The sequence below is a fragment of the Ciona intestinalis genome, unplaced genomic scaffold (assembly GCF_000224145.3).
Source record: "Ciona intestinalis unplaced genomic scaffold, KH HT000823.1, whole genome shotgun sequence".
In the NCBI taxonomy this organism is placed as follows: Eukaryota; Metazoa; Chordata; class Ascidiacea; order Phlebobranchia; family Cionidae; genus Ciona; species Ciona intestinalis.
The window spans coordinates 68,639-89,293 of NW_004191144.1; the positions used below are offsets into that span (position 1 = coordinate 68,639).

The 20,655-nt window shown below is 37.0% G+C and overlaps 1 protein-coding gene and 2 non-coding genes across 5 annotated transcripts in view; all 3 read left to right on the forward strand.

Moving 5' to 3' along the window:
• Window positions 1–459: 459 nt before the first annotated feature.
• The window catches only part of LOC100177482 (coiled-coil domain-containing protein 18-like), a 22,257-nt gene continuing 2,061 nt past the window's right edge, over window positions 460–20,655 (forward strand). For 2 of the 3 annotated variants that reach the window (XM_018816794.2, XM_026839734.1), the window contains exons 1-32: window positions 460–685; window positions 1,051–1,158; window positions 2,086–2,230; window positions 2,500–2,679; window positions 3,138–3,305; window positions 3,776–3,864; window positions 4,430–4,558; window positions 4,875–5,081; window positions 5,432–5,561; window positions 6,129–6,287; window positions 6,529–6,586; window positions 6,790–6,878; window positions 7,296–7,383; window positions 7,801–7,874; window positions 8,161–8,259; window positions 8,704–8,805; window positions 9,212–9,400; window positions 9,786–9,977; window positions 10,352–10,489; window positions 10,749–10,916; window positions 11,335–11,477; window positions 12,469–12,632; window positions 13,411–13,520; window positions 13,827–13,930; window positions 16,222–16,321; window positions 16,593–16,709; window positions 17,205–17,348; window positions 17,473–17,586; window positions 17,831–17,920; window positions 19,481–19,618; window positions 19,836–20,048; window positions 20,337–20,412. In XM_018816794.2, coding sequence (XP_018672339.1) covers window positions 564–685; window positions 1,051–1,158; window positions 2,086–2,230; window positions 2,500–2,679; window positions 3,138–3,305; window positions 3,776–3,864; window positions 4,430–4,558; window positions 4,875–5,081; window positions 5,432–5,561; window positions 6,129–6,287; window positions 6,529–6,586; window positions 6,790–6,878; window positions 7,296–7,383; window positions 7,801–7,874; window positions 8,161–8,259; window positions 8,704–8,805; window positions 9,212–9,400; window positions 9,786–9,977; window positions 10,352–10,489; window positions 10,749–10,916; window positions 11,335–11,477; window positions 12,469–12,632; window positions 13,411–13,520; window positions 13,827–13,930; window positions 16,222–16,321; window positions 16,593–16,709; window positions 17,205–17,348; window positions 17,473–17,586; window positions 17,831–17,920; window positions 19,481–19,618; window positions 19,836–20,048; window positions 20,337–20,412 — 4,147 coding nt within the window. In that variant the 5' untranslated portion in view covers window positions 460–563. The remainder of the gene's footprint in view (window positions 686–1,050; window positions 1,159–2,085; window positions 2,231–2,499; window positions 2,680–3,137; window positions 3,306–3,775; window positions 3,865–4,429; window positions 4,559–4,874; window positions 5,082–5,431; window positions 5,562–6,128; window positions 6,288–6,528; window positions 6,587–6,789; window positions 6,879–7,295; window positions 7,384–7,800; window positions 7,875–8,160; window positions 8,260–8,703; window positions 8,806–9,211; window positions 9,401–9,785; window positions 9,978–10,351; window positions 10,490–10,748; window positions 10,917–11,334; window positions 11,478–12,468; window positions 12,633–13,410; window positions 13,521–13,826; window positions 13,931–16,221; window positions 16,322–16,592; window positions 16,710–17,204; window positions 17,349–17,472; window positions 17,587–17,830; window positions 17,921–19,480; window positions 19,619–19,835; window positions 20,049–20,336; window positions 20,413–20,655) is intronic. The other variant, XM_026839735.1, reaches the window with a different exon arrangement.
• mir4073 (microRNA 4073) lies at window positions 18,424–18,475 on the forward strand. Its single transcript, NR_034466.1, has one exon. It is a non-coding gene; the product is annotated as a microRNA 4073 (primary transcript).
• On the forward strand, window positions 18,790–18,847 carry mir4046 (microRNA 4046). The gene has a single exon (NR_034439.1). It is a non-coding gene; the product is annotated as a microRNA 4046 (primary transcript).

Here is a 20,655-nt window from a genome sequence, read left to right on the forward strand (position 1 = left end):
CTTCCATATGCCGTTGGTAATTGTTTAAAATATGACCAGGATATTTGGATATTATGTGCTAAAGTGTCCCGTCTTTCTCCGCCCTAATATATATTTAATAGCAATGCTTTTTAAAGCAGAACAACAAATGATGGATTGGCGTACAGCTCTTGTTACTTCCGTTCCCCGGAATGGTAATTCGAATTGCAAGGTTAGTGTGTATGGTGTGCTTGGTCCAATTCTAATTGCCGTTGTTTTTGTTTGGGATGAGTTAGAATGAGGTCTATGAAGCCACCATGTATGGTGCGCAACACCCGTGTATTAAACCCTCTTGGTTTTCCACCCCGAGGATAAACATAAAAGTATTCTAACTCGACATTAAATAAGGTCCAAAAATAAACGCTCCCCAAACAAGTTCAACATTTGGCGCGCTAACGAATCCGCGCTATTTATCACGCTTGAGCGCTTACGCATGTTACAATGTAAACATTCAACAAAATTCAAAATATTTTCGCAAGTTTTACAGAAAAAGATAGATTTTAAAGCATTAAATGACAGCTGGCGTGTAAAATACTGCTTTAAATATGTCAGGGCGATCTAAGAGAGATATAAACGTGAACGAGATGTCGAAAAATGTTGACGTTTTGCGTGAAAGGCTTTCAAGAACCGAACTTTCGTTGCAAAATTTGGAGCAATTATCGCAAAGGTTTGTTTGAGTTAAAAATAATAATTTTTAAACTGATTTCCATGTTTATTATGTTGATAATAATTGAGACATGTAACTGGGAGTTTGAATCTTTTTAAAAGCCAAGTAGATTTGGTTTCTTTGTGGAGCTTGCTATACCTCCAATGATTGACAGTCTGAGTGTTCGAGGCTCGTCGCTGCTACCATTGTAGGCGTATGTGTCCTTGGGCAAGACATTTAACGGCAATTGCTCCAACCCAGTGGTCACTAATGGGTTGTAGTACTCTGGGTTTTAGGGAATGGGCAACATTTTTTAATCATCGTTTCCTTTCTATTTTTAATTTACATTTTGATCTCCACTAAATCCCTCCCCCCTTTATCATCAGGGAGTTCGCAATCGACGACCCCTCCCATGAAGATCTTCCTCCTGCTCTCACCATGGAGGAACTGATGTTGGGATCGGATGCAGAGAGTCTTGCTTCGTATGGAGGAAGGTGGATATTAATTCCATTATCTACAAAGTTACATACGTGGTAACTCGTAAGCGGGCACAAGGTGTATAAAACAGAACACCCGTGTTATAACGACTGTCGTTGCCCCACCATGCGAGGATAAATAAGTTACATACGTTGTAACTTGTAAGCGGGCACGAGGTGTATGAAACAGAACACCCGTGTTGTAACGACTGTTGTTGCCCCACCATGCGAGGATAAATAAGTTACATACGTTGTAACTTGTAAGCGGGCACGAGGTGTATGAAACAGAACACCCGTGTTATAACGACTGTCGTTGCCCCTTCATGCGAGGATAAATAAGTTACATACGTGGTAACTTGTAAGCGGGCACAAGGTGTATGAAACAAAACACCCGTGTTATAACGACTGTCGTTGCCCTTTCATGCGAGGATAAATAAGTTACATACGTGGTAACTTGTAAGCGGGCACGAGGTGTATGAAACGAACACCCGTGTTATAACAACTGTCGTTGCCCCGCCATGCGAGGATAAATAAGTTACATACGTGGTAACTTGTAAGCGGGCACAAGGTGTATGAAACAAAACACCCGTGTTATAACGACTGTTGTTGCCCCGTCATGCGAGGATAAATAAGTTACATACGTGGTAACTTGTAAGCGGGCACGAGGTGTATGAAACAGAACACCCGTGTTATAACGACTGTCGTTGCCCCGCCATGCGAGGATAAATAATTTACATACGTGGTAACTTGTAAGCGGGCACAAGGTGTATGAAACAGAACACCCGTGTTATAACGACTGTCGTTGCCCCGCCATGCGAGGATAAATAAGTTACATACATGGTAACTCGTAAGCTGGCACGAGGTGTATGAAACAGAACACCCGTGTTATATCGACTGTCGTTGCCCCGACACAGGATGATCAATAAGTTACATTTATCCACGAAGGATCAACCTCTCTGAGGACTTTGCTCCTTTGATCCCGGACGACTCCATGAGATCGCCACGGAAACGCAACAACTCCAAATATGGGGATAAGTTGATGAAGAGTTTTGAGACGTTACCTTACCATGGTCGGGACAGCACCTTAAAGGTTGGAATGAATTATTACATTATGTTTCTTATAATATGGACAATTTATTAGTGATCACTCGGTTGGGGAAATTGCCGTTAATTTATAACTATCAATCACTTGTTCAACCCAAATACTCTGTGTTTTAAATGGTTATATTATGAGTATATTATGTAGAATAGTGACCACTAGGTTGGAGCAATTGCCGATAAATATCTTATCTAGGGACCTGGGTACAATACACTTCAATCGATAAATAAAAACCACAGGCACAAATTAAAATCATTCAGGTTGATTACTCGAAATTTGAGAGCGAGGTTAAATCGAACAGCACCCACGACGATCTCAATGTGATCGAGTTGTCATCCGATCACGGTAACCATAGCAACTCTGCATCACGAGGATGGGATCCACCAACGCGTGGCACCGGGAGTCGAGGATCTTCTGTGGAAAACATAAGTCCTAGAAGGGTGAGGGTTTGGTTGTTACTACCAAACATAAACTTTTAGAAAAAAAAAATTATAAATAAAAATACCTTCATTGTAGTGATTACAAAATTATTGTTTATTCTGTTATTGTTGGTAATGGACATAAGTAAATGATCTTGATTTAGTTGGATTTGGATAAAAAACTAACGTAGACCTTTATATTGTGAGTGTTAAACTGTATAAATAATTGTTTTGAGGAAAATTACATTAAAAATCACCTGCAAGGTATTGTACCACAAGAAAAATATATTAAAAACTTTGTAATAAAATAAAAGAATAAAAGAATATTATTATCATATTTTCTGTTATTAGTAGTAACTACCTCTTGGGGTAAATTGGTAAAAAGTATTCTGTTTTAACTATTAGAGCTATCTACTTGTATGTTATTGTTATATAAATGTTTGTTCTGTTTTGCTTGACTATATGATATCTATGTTTAGCCAATATCTGCTCGTTCAAACGCGACATCCGTAACAATCCTCGGTCACGATGATGACAGCATGAATCAGCAGTATTCAGAAAAGATGACTCAGCTTCGCTCGGACAATGCTCGTTTAAAAACCCTTGTGTCACAATTACGTCAGCAACTTTCGATTGTTGCAAGAACAGTAAGTTTTGTTCACTTATTGTTACGTAATAATTATATATTAATTTTTTTGTTGCTGCCAGGTGCATTTTAATCCTAAAATCGATATTCTGGTAGTTTTGCATGTTAACTACTGTGCCACAAGATCTAAGGCCCAGTGGGTACTGGTTCAATGCCTGATGCGGCCAGTATTGTGGACGCATGTGTCATTGGACAAGACACTTTCCACACACTGATAATGTCTTACTGCATCACACAACATTGTTTTTTAAGATCACAGACCAACAGTGGCCAAAAGATCTCTTTTCCAATTATAATAAATGTTGAAACCACGCCACTATTATGTCATCTTATGCCATTCAAATGTTACCACGCTTTTATTTAACATCATAGGGTTTTTACTCTTATGAAAGTAATAACATACACTATGAACTTTATGTAACTTTGTTGTTAAGTTAAAACCCAATTAATTATTAAATAATTCTCCCACAGCCACCCAGCCCCAACCAAGCCCCTACAGATGTGGACGAGTTGATTATTTCTTTGAAAGATGAAATTAAAACAAATGAACGAACGCTGAGGTTCGTATTTTATACATGTTGTATGGTGTATGTATTGCTATCATGTGTTTGTATCATGTCAACATATTGTGCTGCCACCATAACGCATGATACAGGTTTCGTTAAAGTTTGAATGTTATATACGCAGTGTGTATTATGTAAGCTTATTGGCTGGTAATTTTATTTTATATATTAGAGTATAATAAGCACCATATAACCGTATATCTATATATTATATATGTAATTATGCAATCAATAAACAGTTGTTTTGTTTTACTGATTAGAATGTGTGTTATTTTAAACTTTGCATTGCATAAAATACATAAACATCCCAATGTCCGCATAGCCGTAAAATATAACTGGCTGTATGTAAAAAACTATTTAATGAATTTAAGAAACTTGTTTTGTTTTACAAATTACTGAAATTAGAATGTGTGATAAAATTTTATTGGCTTGGTAAAATGACTTATGCAATAAGGGGTAGCCTATTTGAGTTATGTAGATGTGTATTTATATATAAATAACTAATGAATAGAAACTTGTATTGAATTAAATCTCGAATGGTTTCCTTTGATTGAAATGGCAGGAAAGCTGAGGATAAGTTGGAATATAACGAGGTTATCAACCTGGAGAAAGATGGGGTGATAGTTCGGTTAAAGGAGGAATTGGTCGGGTTTAAGAAGATGGTGGAAGATTGTGAAGCAAGAAGGAAAAGGTGGGTTGTGTAATCTGTGTTTGTTTAATAATTGTAGTAGTTTGTATGTGGGGGTTATGTTCTGTGGCCAGCCAGAAAAAAAATGAGAGGGGGGGTTTAATTTAAAAAAATTTAAAAAACCCTAAACCCCCCTGGCTGGGCCACTGGTTGTGTTGATATATCACAAAAGCGGTGGTTTAGCAGTTATTCTTTTACTGGATACTTTTATTCAATTAGTTTTAACTCATATTGTGTTTTAAAGGTCGTTTTGCTGCTAATTCTTTGTTGTTTCTGGTGTGATAACTTAAACTTTATATTATATTTATGTTTCCCAAAGTGCTGAGTCAGAGCGAAACAAAGCTCTTTATGACTCGTCAAAACTGTCGGAGCGATTCAGCAAAATCCATGAAGCGATGTCGGCAAAGTTGAGCCAATCACGCGCCCTGCATAAAAGCATGACTCAGGCGAACCAAGAAAGAGACAATATGATGCAACAATGCAATTCGCTGACGTTGCAAAATAACAAACTAAAATCCCAACTAAAGTAGGGATGTTAAAACTTATTTTTGCTGTTTTTATATTTATATCTATCTGTTGTTTTTTGTCAACAATTGTAGGTAAATGTTTTTATGTATGGCTGATAATTTGTCCAACCCATTAGTGACCACTGGGTTGAAGAAATTTGTGTTACGTGTCTTGCTCAATGACACATACGCCTACAATGGTGGCAGACTGGCGACGATGAGCCTTGAATTCATATTTTCTTATTATGCAAGTTTTAAACTAAGTTTAGTGCTTACACAATAAAGCGTGCACAGGACTTTTGAAGTTTGGTGTTGACCAATACAAACAAAGGCAACACTGTAGAAATCTAACTGGCAACACTGTACACAGAGCGTCAGAAGAAGGCATGAAAGCATTGGAGCGTAAGATACGCATGGATGAGGTTGGGGGGGTCCGGGTGGTGGAACAACAAGTTCGGGAGTTGGTGGGTGAAGTGGAGCGTAAACATATGGAGATAAAGGTGGGTGGGGTTGAATGGGTGTAACTTGCTTTATACTTGTGTTGTGTGGTGATGACAGTCGTTATAACACGGGTGTTCTGTTTCATACACCTCTTGCCGGCTTACAAGTTACCACGTATGTAACATATTTTTATCCTCGCATGGCGGACAGCGACAGTTGTATAACACGGGTGTTCTGTTTCATACACCTCGTGCCCGCTGACAAGTTACCACGTATGTAACTTATTTATCCTGGCATGGCGGGGCAACGACAGTCGTTATAACACGGGTGTTCTGTTTCATACGCCTCGTGCCGGCTTACTAGTTACCACGTATGTAACTTTGGGGGGGGGGTTGTTTATGTATGGCTGATAATTTAGTCAACCCATTAGTGACTACCGGGTTGAAGCAATTCCCGTTAAATGTCTTGCCCAAGGACATATACGCCCACAATGGTGGCGGCGACAAGCCTTGAACCCGGTATTCAAATTGCCAGAAGTTCTCTTTCAGATCAGACTTAATATATAATACACATTGATAGTAGCAACATATACATTATATTTACATACAATTATCAATACATAACAGAAGCTAAAAGCCGAGAACATTGATATATCTCATCAACACCAACAAATTGAACAACAATTCAATCAACTTGTTGACCAACAAAAGCAACTACAATCGAGGCTTATGACATCACAAAGGGAGTTGGAAGATTCAAAGTTAGAAGTTCAAAAGTTGTCTCAGGTGAGGGGGTTTTCCTGTGTTGTGCGTTGTTCCATTATTGTGAAAATTTAACATAAATTTGAGAACAAATTATTTCAAATCACGTACAGAAGGGGTTTAGCAGAAAAATAACCGCCGTTTGCCGGCCACGCGAGGATAAATAAGTTACTTTTATGTTTTATATGATAACAATAAGTTACTTTTATATAAATAAGTTGTTTTCATATAATAACAATACAATTATTTGTTCAAATTCAAACAGTCAAGGATGACCGAACAGCGAAACGCTCTCTCGGAGGTAACCAATGTACGGCCACTAGGTGAGTCAGCATAGATATCATATATTATTTGGTGGTAACAGTATGTTACTTTATGGTTAATTAAATTCAAAAATTTTTATTTTTATCTTTGAATTTAATATCCAAGATCAGAGTATTTGAAACAACGAAAAAAAAAGGAATTAGCAACGAAACAAGTTTAAAATTTTGCGCATAAATTGAGTAACATTACAATTATAACACAGAATCGATATCCCCCCGTAAACACCGCGCACAAATATCAGAACTCAACATGAAGTTGGCCACCAAGGAATCGCAGGTTCAACGTTTGGAGGTTGGTAGTTTGGTGTTAGCGTGGTTTTGTGTGTACCATGCATTTGGCTGGGCATGCCATATCAATTTGGTTACTAGAGTATAAGCTGTTATTGTGAATAAACAGGTGGCCATTGGCAATATACTTGAAAAAATTTAGTTTCATGAGCACTTTGTCGCCCCCATTTTTATATCAATGTTCGAGTATTAATGCTGTTATTGTTTCAAAGTTAATGCCCATTTATATTTTATCTATGTTAATCGACATGTATATTATATCTATTTTGATGTTATTTCTATGTTAATAATTAAGTATATTATTTCTATGTTAATAATCAAGTATATTATTTCTATGTTAATATTTGAGTATATTATTTCTATGTTAATATTCGAGTATATTATTTCTATGTTAATAATCAAGTACATTATATCTATGCAGGCGAGAGTTAAAAGTTACGCAGTTGAATCGGATAAATTAGATGAAATACGAGGAGAGTTATTGGGGGTGGTGGAGAAGTCCAGGCAAGGTTGGTGTATGGTTTGTATTGTGTATACCCATTTGTGTGTGTATGTCTATGACTGTGTTATTTAAATGTATATGTACATATTGCTGTGTGTTGTTGTATAGTGGGGTGGGGGAAGATGGGACACCTTTAGTACATAATATCCAAATATTCTGATTGTGTTTTAAACAATTAACAACGGTCTATGGAAGTCGTGAGGATACGGTTCTATAATTCTTTGAATGTTCTTTGTATACTACCAAATGGGACGAGAAAATAGAATGGAAAGGTGTCCCATCTTACCCCACCCTACTATATATGAATATATATATATAACTATATAGACATATAAACTAACGTTGCGAGGAAAAACATCGCCGTCGAGAGAAACCTATATATATCACTATGTCTACCATTACCCACCCTGTTATTGACCCACAGGAGAGAGACGAGCCAACGAACTTGAAGATCTCGTTCATCTGCTTGAAGATGAAAAAACTAAGATTATGAAAAAAGTAAGATGTCTATGTTGTGTATATATTGTGTTTATGTTATGATATGAACTTTATATTCTGGCTGAGTGTAAGGTTTTGATATTTGTGCCATGCATATTGTGTTTGTGCTGTCAGTTATGTCTATAATTTAATTGTATTCTATATTGATGCCGGAGTTTGGCGCAACACCCAATAATTTATTATACAATTATATAAATATTAACTTTATCCAGCGAATAACCTAGATCTTTGATCCCTAACTACATGATTGTAATATACAAGTAAATAAAACATCATAACCCTGCAGTTAACGGAGACAGAGGACTCGTTGCACGACAAACTTGTTGAAACCGATTCCTTGGAATCGAGGCTGAAGGAAAGAACATCAATGCTATCTAAGCACCAGGTGGGTGGTAATTATAAATATATATAAACGTTTAATAATAGCGATTGATGAGCATAATATTAGTAATTATGTATTAACCATATAGTAGTACACACATCAAGGTTGTCTTGAGTGTTGAGTGAGTTGTAATATTAGAGGTAAAATTGAATTTGATCTTAGGCACCTATCTTTTGAAAAACCAGGGTGCGCTTTAGGTCATATGCCCATGTTGTTATCTTTAATTGGCGTTTTATTACCAATAGTTAGACACACAATCCTGTGAAAAAATCTTTTTATTGGTTGTAATGTTTACTGATTAATGCAGTGTAGAAATTCAGGGGTTGGCCTGCCCACCCTGCCACCCCAGGTTTGGTGCCTATGCTACCAGGCATAATATATATTTAAAATTCTCTTCTTTTAAAACTATGTTATGTCTAATATAAACCCAACCCTATTTACCCGCAGATTGAAATGGAAGAATTAAAAGAGAAATTATCGAAAACTAAATCTGAGATGAAAGAAAAAAGTTGTGCGTTGACGAGTTTGAGCAACGAACATGATAACAAGGTTAGTGTTGCTGTGGTATTTTTATTGTAACCAGAGGGTACTGAGTTCAAGGCTCATCACTGCTACCATTGTTGCTTGATTGTATTGATTGATGCTGTGGTAGTGGTTAGTGGTCTTGCGTCAAAGCCAGGGGATACAAGTTCAAGGCTCGATCCTGCTATCATTATGAGCGTGTGTGTCATTGAGCAAGACACTTAACAACAATTGCTCCAACCCAGTGGTCACTAATGGGTTGTCTATATTGTCAGCCATATATATAAAAAATCACCCACAAAGTTACATACATAAGTTTCATTTATTCGTTTTTTTTAGCCAATTTTGTTGTCAAAAATATCAAAAAACATGAAAATAGTCCAATTCCTACATCACTATATTCGTTTGTTTAATTATGACATCACAATCGCAGTGTAAATTAAACAATGAGCTCCGAGACAAACTCACTCATGCGGAAAGATCGCTGGAAGAAATGACCCGAGCACTAGAGGGAGCAGCAGAGTTGTCGGGAAAACAGGAAGTGGAGTTGCGACGAGAAATTAAAAAGTTAAAGAAAATACACGCGGAGCAAAGTGAGGAGTTGATGGAACAAAACCAAACTGTGAGTATTTAGTTTGATGGCATCTATGAGTATTAGGGGCAAATGTGGGCTCAAGGCTCGACACTGCTACCATTGTGGGCGTATGTGTCCTTGGGCAAGACACTTAACGACAATTGCTCCAATCTAGTGGTCACTAATGAGTTGTAGAAACCTGAATGTCTGGGGCCTTGTGGAGAACCTCACCCTTATAAAATAGATGCTTGTTTTATTTACTGCTTGTATGTTTGGATGGAATTATGTTTGTTGTACTCTTGTTAATCGCCATTGACCAGCTCTCTAGGTTGTGTATGAAAACTGTATGTTTGGTTTATCTTCTTTATTTAGATGTGTGTGTGTTTCATTTACACCAGTTAAACCCCAACAATCCCCCCCCCCCCCCCCCCAGCTTTCATCTGACGTTGAGAAATGGAAACAGCAAGCAGTTACAATGCGAAACCAATCGTCTCGGTTTAACGAGGCTCTTGTTGCTAGTAGCAACCGCATCCAGGAGTTGGAGGGGCAGGTTCGTCATTTGGAGGAAGAAGGAAGGTGTCGGGTTCAAAGCCACGAGGAGGTGGTTGGTGTGCTGGAGGGAAAGGTGGGTTGGGGTTGTTAAAGTTTGTGGTGGAAGTTTGGCTTCAATTGCATATGCTTTGTGCTTCTTTGAGTGAATATGAAACATCATTTAGTGTTACTGTTACGTTGAAAGAAACACGTGGCTGCTTTGGCTTTTAAAACACTGAAAGTAACTTGTAATTTTCTGCCTCACTTCGTAACAAATCAACCTTATATTACTGTTGCTTTTGCTACCAGGCTTAATGTAAAATAATCCCTTCTTGCCCAATCTGGTGTAAAATTGTTAATTTTGTTTTTATTCCATTGTTTTGCCATTTGGCAAGACTTCATCGGGATTTATTATTTTTTGCAGAAAACTTAAATTGTTCTCGTTATAATTCTCTCTACTCCCCCTAGTGCTTAAAAAGTTCGAATCACATCGTCGCGCTTGAGCGAGCACTATCGCAATGCAAGGATGAGTTGACCAATCACGTCGCTCGAATGCACGAAGCTGAAAGTAACTTTGACCACCAGGTGGCGATGAAGGGAGACCAGGTTTGGGGAGTGTTTTTTAACCCAAGATCATTTTTATAATTATTCCGCTTTAAAGAGCAAACAAAGAAATATCTAAACGCTGAATAAAGCTGGGTGTAGATGTTTCTTTGTTTGTTTTTTTAAATTGAAATAAATACTAAAATATTTTTGCCCAAAAAAACAAACACAGAAATATCTTGCAAAAACAGAAATTGCTAGAAATTTTTTTCTAGACTGAAAGCAATTTATTGTGACATCATAACCATTAATTATGATACAGATAAAGAAATTGGAAATTGAGTTGAAACTTTCGACGTCCTCGCTAAACGAGGAAAGTCGTCGCATGGTGGAGCTAGAGAGTGCGTTGGAGGAACGACACGTGATGTTGAGGGAAGCTGCGACGAGGATCGGGGAACTCGAGGAATCGCAAAGTTTGTTGCAAACACAGGTGGGGAGGGGTGTATGGTGGTGGAATAGCTGGGGAGGGAAATCCAGTGATAAAATAGCTAGGAAAAAGTAAGGATAAAGTAATAGGGGGAGTGAAATAATAGTGGAGAAACCGCTAGTAGGGACTTTGGTTTAATAACCTAGATCTTCAAGCATACCCAAGAATACTTGAGTTTTATTTTTGCGAGAATCGCGTTTCTAAACAGACTGTAACGTATGATGCAATCACTTTTACCTAGCCCATTATACATTGAAAAATACATTTTTGTTCTTCTGGTATAAAAAAACTCGAATTTGTTTTAATTTTTTGTCTGCCATAAAAACCCCTAATAAAGTTTTGCAGATAAAACGTTGGAAAAAATAAAATTTTATGCCAGATAAGCCAACAAAGTATATATCCGTATATATCTGTACTGCAGGTGTCGAAACAAGAACATAAGATACTCCTCATGGATGAGGAACGCGCGAAGTTGGTCGGTGATCTTGAACGGAGGTTGGAAGATGCGGGGAGGGAGGTGGATGAGAAGAAGGAGCAGTTTATGGGGATTAACGAGGCGCTTAGGTGGGTGGGGGGTTGGGGGTTGTATCAGGGGGTTGGGGTGTATGAAGGGGCGGGTAGTAGGTACCCTGTTTGGGGGGGTGAATTAGAAGAAGGAGCAGTTTATGGGGTTAACGAGAAATGGAAAAATATTTTCTAACTTAATAATTATACAATAACATATGTTCAAAATATCTTGGTATATGCAAACAAGAGTGATAACTTGATATTTCTTGCTTTTTGCACAATAATAATAATAATTTGTAAAAACGAATCTGAAACTTAGAATAAAACAACATTTTCCTTAAACAATGAAGGTTTCGTTTGAATGAAGACATTCTATTGTTTTGCGTTGTTATGTAACAATTGTTTCATTGTTTAGCAAACAATGTAAATAACTGTAGAATTAACGAAACACAAGCATTGTTACAAAACAATGTTTAATTATTAAAACAATGAAACCACATTGGTGTGAAGCTAGAAACAATATTTTTATAAAAAGACAAAAATATTAAAAATAATTTTAATTAAAATAAACAATTCTTTTATAATATTTGGCATGGAGTTTTTAAATTAATTAAAATTTTATCCAGTTGTCCGTTTAAAGTCGTTGGTATAATCTTTGTCTCTGTAATTTGTCAAACTATACAAACTGTTTCTACTTGGTTAGAAGGGACATGAAGTTTATTTTTAAATTTATTATTTTTATTTGTTTGTTTTTTAAAATGTTGTTTAACTTTGTAATTTGTTGATCAATTCTCATTTGTTAATGCCAGTAAATGAAAACCGATATTTCTGGCAAAAAAATTTAAACTTTTTCTTTGTTGACTCATTACCATTATGACATCATAACATCCATTATTACAAAGAAGTAATAAATTAAAAGTAGTACTTCCAGCAGCAAAAATTAAATTTGATCAAAAATACTTTAATTTTTGTTTTTTTATTTTCGATATGACGTCATTACACATTGATTGTCGTTGCCATTATGACATCATAACATCCATTATTACAGACAAGTGGAAGGGGATTTCCAACAAAGTAAGTCTGCGTTGTGTGCGTTGGAGCGTGAAGTGAACGAACTACGCAGCCAATCAGAAGTCAAGGATCGCGAGTTAACGAGGAGTAGCTTTGAGTGGGGCGAGATGAAACGACACCTCGACGTAAAGATTGAACTTGGTGGGTGGGTTATGCGGGATGCGATGCAGTTTACATAAAAAAACATGGGTGGTTTTTATTTTCCATACATAAAGTATAATAGCGGCAATATTATTGGTGCTTAGGGTGACATTATATGGGTGGGGGGTGGGTGTATAATGCAGCTTGGGGTGCATTATGTGATTAAGCACCCATTAGAGTTCCCGTGTAACTTTGTGGGTGAAATGAAGTGTGTTTGGTGTGTTGTGTATTTATTCAAGGGTGAAGTACATGTTACTATTGTTAGGTTCTAAGTTTTTATACAGAGTGACATTGTGAGTTTTAGAACCCAAACCTTTAACCAGCCATGTATGTAACTTTGTGGGTGATTGTTTTCTGTATTGCTGACAATTTGGACAACCCGTTGGTGCAATTACACAAGGACACATACGCCCACAATGGTAGCAGTGACGAGTCTTGAACCAATTACCTCTTGGTTACAGCCATGCACCCAAACCACTGAATAAATGTGTTGTTAAATAAGATGACACGTAGGTCACCACGTTTATCTTAACAATATCGTTATCTTGTTAACATGGTGGGTGGGGATTAATAATCATGTTATTATGATGTCATAACTATTCAAGCATGACAACCCCGCCTACTATGACATCACAATGCTAGTATTATACTATCATTATTAAACGATATCTCATCTTACTTTTAAGATATTTTAAAAGTTAAAAAAATTTAAAAAAACAAACAAGTTACCTACATAGGTATATTGATTATGATGTAATAAATGTTTATGACATCATAGTTGCATCATTGGAAGAGGAAATCCAGCGTTTGGAACGCAAACGTAAGAAACTTGAAGAGAAATCGTTGAACCTTGAAACTGAGCTCACCCAAGTTAGATGCCACGCCCAGGTGGGTGGGGCTGTTAATGGGGGGGGTGGGGGGGGCAACAGGTTTTTTAGTTATGTTAGGGGTGTCCGGGTAAGATATTATGTTAACTATGAGTGGATTTGTATTTTAACAGTGTCGCCCTTTGTTAAACAATTTCTAATTAGTCTGCTACAGTTTTGGTTCTGGAGGTCTTGTGGGTTAAAGGGTTATGTTACTACCTTGGTCTGTGGGCTATGTCCTTATAAACATAATATGGAGGGGTTTGGGTGGGTTAACCTGTAAGCAAGGGTTGGTCAATGAATGAAATGTTGTTTTTATGTCCAATAGGAGACACTACACCACAACCAGGAATTGGAAAACTTTTCACAAAATCGAAACGTGGAGATTTTAAAAAAAGATGAAATGATAAACAAACTACAAGACGCGTTACAGTGAGTTTGGCCAAGGTTTTTTTTATATTTTGATGTAGAGTTGATGCAATTATTTCTAAAGTATGAAATCTGCTTGTAAATGTTCGTTTGCGCTACAGTAGTTTGTCATAAGTTAGTTTAATGCAATAATATCTAATATGATATATATATATATATATGTATGGGCAAAATACCTTTGTTAAATGCAATAATATGTAATGGTGTGCCAGGATAAGTACTTGGTATAGTTTGCCACCTCTGCTATAAATAACTATGGTTGAATTTAAACGATCGGAAAAAGTTACGCTGATACAAAAGTGAAACAGACATAGATATCTTATAAATTCCGTTGTAAAAATATTGTAAAAACATACACAGAACTAATAAGTTAATTAATAAAGTTAACAAAATGACAGCTTTCTGTAGGTTTAAATGTTTAAATGGTGGTCAGAGTGTTAAACTGCCAGAAGATTCTCTTTAAAAATCTAACATAAACTACAAAGCATTTAATATAAAAACTTAATATCTTGGTGGATAGCATACAGAATGTTGGGGCAATAAAGTTATAATTTGTACAAGCAAAATTTCCAATATTACATTATGCGTGGTAGTAACAGCATATACATAATGTTAAATTACATCTGGTTATTGGTTATCAGAACTCAAGTTACATGTAGTTCCCTTGTAAATATGTTTAAATATAAATCCATCTTATCTTTACATGGTTGTTTATGATGTCACACAGGATATACATGATGTCACATTCATGTCATTATTATGTAACATATGTAACCAGTGTTGCCAGATGTAAAAGAAAAGTGTTTCCAGTTTAATATTACAATTCTGAGTTTTTCATGAATGTTAGACATAGTAGTGTGGGGCAAGATGGGACAACATTAACACATATCATCCCATATTTTCTAATCGTGTTTTGATCAATTAACAACGCTCTTTTAGAGTCGTGGGGATACGGTTCAATAATTCTTTGAATATTCTTGTTAGCTACTAAATTGGACGAAAAAATAGAATCAATAAGTGTCCCATCTTCCCCCACCTTACTTTATGTTTTCGATTCAAATTCAGCTATAGCAAGTATATATCACAGCGTGTTCATTTTACTCTATTTTACATTTGTAAACAAAACTATTGTTTGTATTGAAACTATAGTGTTATATTTATACCAACTGTCAATCCATTGTAAGATACCTAATTAAATTCAATACCACGCTTGAGTTATAATGAATAGGTTTCTTACACCTCCCATACAAGTATGACACCATTGTCATTATTTCAAACGCTTCGGTTTCCAAACTAAAACCATCTTTAGTGATGTTACAATTTAAAATGGTTTATTATTAGTTTTAATATAAAAAAATATTGAAATGAAAAAACTTTTCTATACATATTTATGGGCTGTTGGATTTGTATTGAAACTATAGCGTGAAAGTCAAAATTTGCTTAGCAACTGTCATTTCATTGTATTAAATTACGTGCTACCACAGTTGAGTTGTAATGAATAAGTTCCATGCTTATATATAAATATATATGGCACATTGTCTTCATTTTTTCAATATTTTATATCAAACTTGAACAAATTAAAACAAACCTTCATGGTTTTAGTTTAAACCTATATAGTTGTAATGTTTGGGTTGGAAACTAACTGTCATAAAACTGGAACGCCAACTGTCGTTTTATTGTAACATTGTATCAAAACAAGCAACCACCACACCAGAGTTGTAATGGATAAGTTCCATACACCTGGTATACAAAGGACCTTTATATTCCCACCATGTTATACACAGTATAGCAATGTAAGGGCTATGTAAACATGGTGTATCCTGTGTTTGTACAATCCCTAGCCTTCTATATAAACCAATGTGTGGTACTACTGTACCATTAGTCTTATGTATGCCTTGTGTGATGCTGGTATAGTGTTTGGATTCTATCCAGGGGATAATTAAGGTAATTGCTTCACCAATTGTTGTTAGAATTTGTTAGGTTTTGTATATTTTTGTTGAAATTGTAAAATTTATTTTGGTTTTTATGTCAATTTGAACTCAATTTTTATACTTTTATTTATAAACATTAATAGCTCATTTTAAAGCCTATTAATATTATAATTCATAATATTGGCAAAATATAGGGGTTATATACTATTGCGCAGGTGTGTTGATATTATTGTATTAAAGTTATAACTTTCAATAAATGTTTTTATATGTATAGCTGTAAGTTTAAGAAATCAAAAATGTCATTTTTTTAACTTAACAAAAGTCTATATTTTTTTTGTGTTTATGATGTCATAATTGTTCCAGATTATCAAAGAGCGCCCACAAGTGGTTGGAAGATGAGAACCGTAAGTTGGAACGAGGATTGGAGGATCGGGGAGGGGAGTTGAAAGAAAGAGCTAAACAGGTGGGGGTGGTGGGTTACCAGCCAATATTTCACTATATGTTTTATATATAAAAGCAAAAGGACCTGGGATTTTGGCCAATTCTAAATCTGCACTTTTAAGTGAAAAATGCTAGTGGCTTTACAAAAATGACATTTTACAAAAAAATAGTGGGGATGGCTGGGTATCATGTGTATTTTATATGGCTGATGTACAAAGGAACCAGGGTTTAGGTCCGATTTAACCCATTTTCACATACAATCATCGCATACAATAACCGCATTAAACCCCCAGTTATCTAACCTTGACGCCCAACTCCACGAAATTCGAAACACAACTGGGAAAAAGAATCTTGAGTTGTTGAATCGGGTGCAACTTGTTGAGCAACAACTTAGTGAGAGGAATCAACAGGTTAGGATTGTGGTGTTATTGCATTTGTATATTGTGTAGAGTAGGATGGGGTAAGATGGGACACCTTTTATTCGATTTTCTCGTCCCGTTTGGCAGTAAACAAAGAACATTCAAAGAATTATAAAACCATTTCCTCACGACTCCCATATACCGTTGTTATTTGTTTAAAACATGATCAGGATATTTGGATATTATGTGATAAATGTGTCCCATCTTCCCCCACCCCCCCACTATATATAAACTTTGTAGTTATAATATAAAGGGGTTTCGGAAAAACACAAACTTTCAGCAGTAATTGGTTTATTTGTTTTTTGTTTCTTAAATTTATAAGGGGTTTGGCATAACATGAATCCACTATGGGTGAAACTAAATATAAAAACTATAAATAGGCAACTCTTTTTCAAACATTTAAACAAATGATGATGTTTATTTGTAATACTTGAAATTTCTTGTTATTTATCACCAATTAATTAACGAACTACCCGCCCGCTCAAGGTAAAACAACTGGATGATCAACTATCGTTATTGAGGGAGGAAAGTAGGGAGGGGGTTCGGAAGATGGAAGAGCAAGAACAACATGGGAGGAGGTTGGGGAGGGAGTTGGAGCAAAAGGAACAGCGGATCAATGACTTGGAGAAGGTGGGTGTGGTTGGGGTGTGGTAGTGGGTGTGGTTACAGATTGCAGTTTATATAAATATCTTAAGTTACGGGTATATTATGACATAAAGATCATATATTATGACATAAAGATAATATATAACAGACAATCGAGTCAGAACGTCGATCACGTGAGGAGAAACATCAGAGTTGTCTCGAAACGACGCAAGAATTAAGGATGACTCGGGAACGAGAGCAAAACATGACACGGCAAATTCAGGTACACTAGGAGGCGATATAATAATATTGCTTAGTCATCATATGCACCAAACCTGGGGTGGCAGGGTGGGCAGGCCAAACCTGGAATTTTTCTACACTGCATTAATCAGTAAACATTACAACCAATAAGTTAGATTTGTTTCACAGGATTGTGCGTCTAACTATCCCTGCCTCCCCTGTGTTTTAAAGTTAGTTATATCTTGCAATTTTTTTTCCTTTTTTTGGTAAAAATTTATCTTTTTTAGGATTGCGAGCGTGAAATAGGGAGGTTAACTCGCGAGATGGAACAGCTGATGCTGGAGGTTGAAGAAGCAGGGAGTGTAAATAAAGAGAAGGTAACAGCCTAATATGATCATAATACAATAAATATGAAAGGGCCTAAGATGAGCATGGATATTAATACACCTTGTAACTGTAGACATGCAGGACTTCACCCATATATATATATATACGGACCCCTAACCCCATGTACCCGCACACCCCCACCACGACAAGTAGGATCCTTCTGTGACCCCCTCTAACCCCATGTACCCGCACACCCCCCCACTACAAGTAGGGTCCTTCTGCGACCCCCCCTAACCCCATATACCCGCACACCCCCACCACGAAAAGTAGGGTCCTTCTGCGACCCCCTCTAACCCCATGTACCCGCACACCCCCCCACTACAAGTAGGGTCCTTCTGCGACCCCCTCTAACCCCATGTACCCGCACATCCCCACCACGACAAGTATGGTCCTTCTGCGACCCCCTCTAACCCCATGTACCCGCACACCCCCCCACTACAAGTAGGGTCCTTCTGCGACCCCCTCTAACCCCATATACCCGCACACCCCCACCACGACAAGTAGGGTCCTTTTGCGTCACCATCGCAGGATGTTCGACTTGTTGTGTTGGTGGTGTTGCATAGACATCATATATCATCTACATAGATATCATATATCATCTACATAGATATCATATATCATCTACATAGATATCATATATCATCTACATAGATATCATATATGTTAAAACATAGATATCATATATCATCTACATAGACATCATATATATTAAGCATGGAAGTTGTGCCAGTAACGGAGGTTTTACAATTAAAACACAATCAGAAGATTTCTTTTAGGCTTACAATATTCTGACAGCAACAACAACATACACACACATATATATATATATATATACACCCCCTGTACCAGGTTACCAACTCAGGGTGTTGCGTGTTACTTGTGTATTATGACATCATCAGTAACACGAATACGTCCTGGATTGTTCCATGGTGATGTCATCAATTGGATTGTTTAACAACAATGGTTGCGATTGTTAAGACAACAGTTTTTAAAACACGCTATGGGTAAAAAGTTAAAAAAGCGAGGGTGTTGCACTCAACATAGAGTGATCTCACACTTTTTGGTAAAATTTAATTAAAAAAGTTCGAAAATCCAAGTCACAAGAGTGGTTGTGACATCATAGTTGGAACGCCTCGTCACACTAATTGTTGTTTAATGTTCGATGGACCGTAAAAGATGTTTTAACGCTGGTTTGTGCGGTGGAGCGTGGAATTCCTGGTTTTAAGGAAATAGACTAAATTACTTTGCCAACTATTTAACAATATTCTTATATTGCTGAAAGTTTAATGGAAATAGTTGAGGTTTATTCCAGTTTTTAACTCATTGCGATTCTAAATATCATTTCCATCTCTAAAACTTTTATTAAAACTAATTCTCATTAATTGTTTGTACCCACTAGGCTCACCTTAAAACTAACTAAAAATGTTTTTTATCATCTAAAAAAAGTCTGTGGTAACTGGTAAAGTTTGTTTACCAGTGAAACCTCTATAACTTATTTACCACAGCAGTTTTATGCACATAAATAAAAACATGGAAACATTATACGACAGGACGCCCGCTTGCAAAGTCTAACCAAGCAACTATCGGAGGTGAATGCAGATAAAGTTGCCATGGAGACCAAGTGGAGGGGGGAGGTGGATCGGATGCAAGTGGATGTGGGGAGGATCAGGGAGCAATATGTGGATAAGGTGGGGGGGGTTCCTGGGTGGGGGGGTTCCTGGGTGTTGGGGTAATGGAACAACTCTGGCTCATACGGTTCGAGTCCCTGGCTCCATGACATGAGTCGTGGGATCTCACCCATATAAAATTAAACCTATTTCTATGTAGAGACCGCCAGAGTTCTTTAAAGAACCTTAGTTAGCCCACCCCGCTTAAAAACTCGCAATTTAAACCTAAAACCCACAGATTACGAAACTTGAGCACGAGAACTCGGAGCTCCGTATGTTAGCGACGGTTGCCACGGGTGATCAACGACAAGCGATGAATAGCGCCCTCGAGCGGCAGCAAGCGTTGGTGGACGAGAACAATCGAACGAAGGAAGCAATGCTGGCTCTTGAGCGCGAACTAGTGGCGAGAAAACAAGTTATCGAGTCGGCGAACGACGCGATTATTATGAAGGTGATGTCATAATGGTGTAGTGTAATAATTGTGTAACAACTGCTTGATACCCAGTGTTATTCATTTTAAACCAGAGTTGGTACATTACCCCCCAAGGTGGTACAACCCATTAGTGACCACTAGGTTGAAGAAAATACTGTGAAATTTAATGCCTAGGGACAAATATGATGTTAATATTACCAGTATCGAGCATTGAACCCATTATCCTTCAGTTACAATGTATTTGCTTGTATATATATCACCATATTAAAACAACAATACCACCTACCAACCATTATATTCACACAGGACGCTGAAATAGCGAGATTGGAAACCAAATACTCGGGATTGGAGCGAGGGGTAGCTATGAGCTCGTTACCTAATAGTAAGTTAGAAATATAACATCTTACCCCAATATATCCCATCTTACCCCAATATATCCCATCTTGCCCCCATTATGTCCCATCTTCCCTCATTATATCCCATATTACCCGATTGTATTCCATTTTCCCTCATTTTATCCCATTTTCCCTCATTTTATCCCATTTAACCTCATTATATCCCATCTTAACCCATTAGATCCCATCTTAAGCCCATTATATCCCATCTTAACCCATTGTATACCATT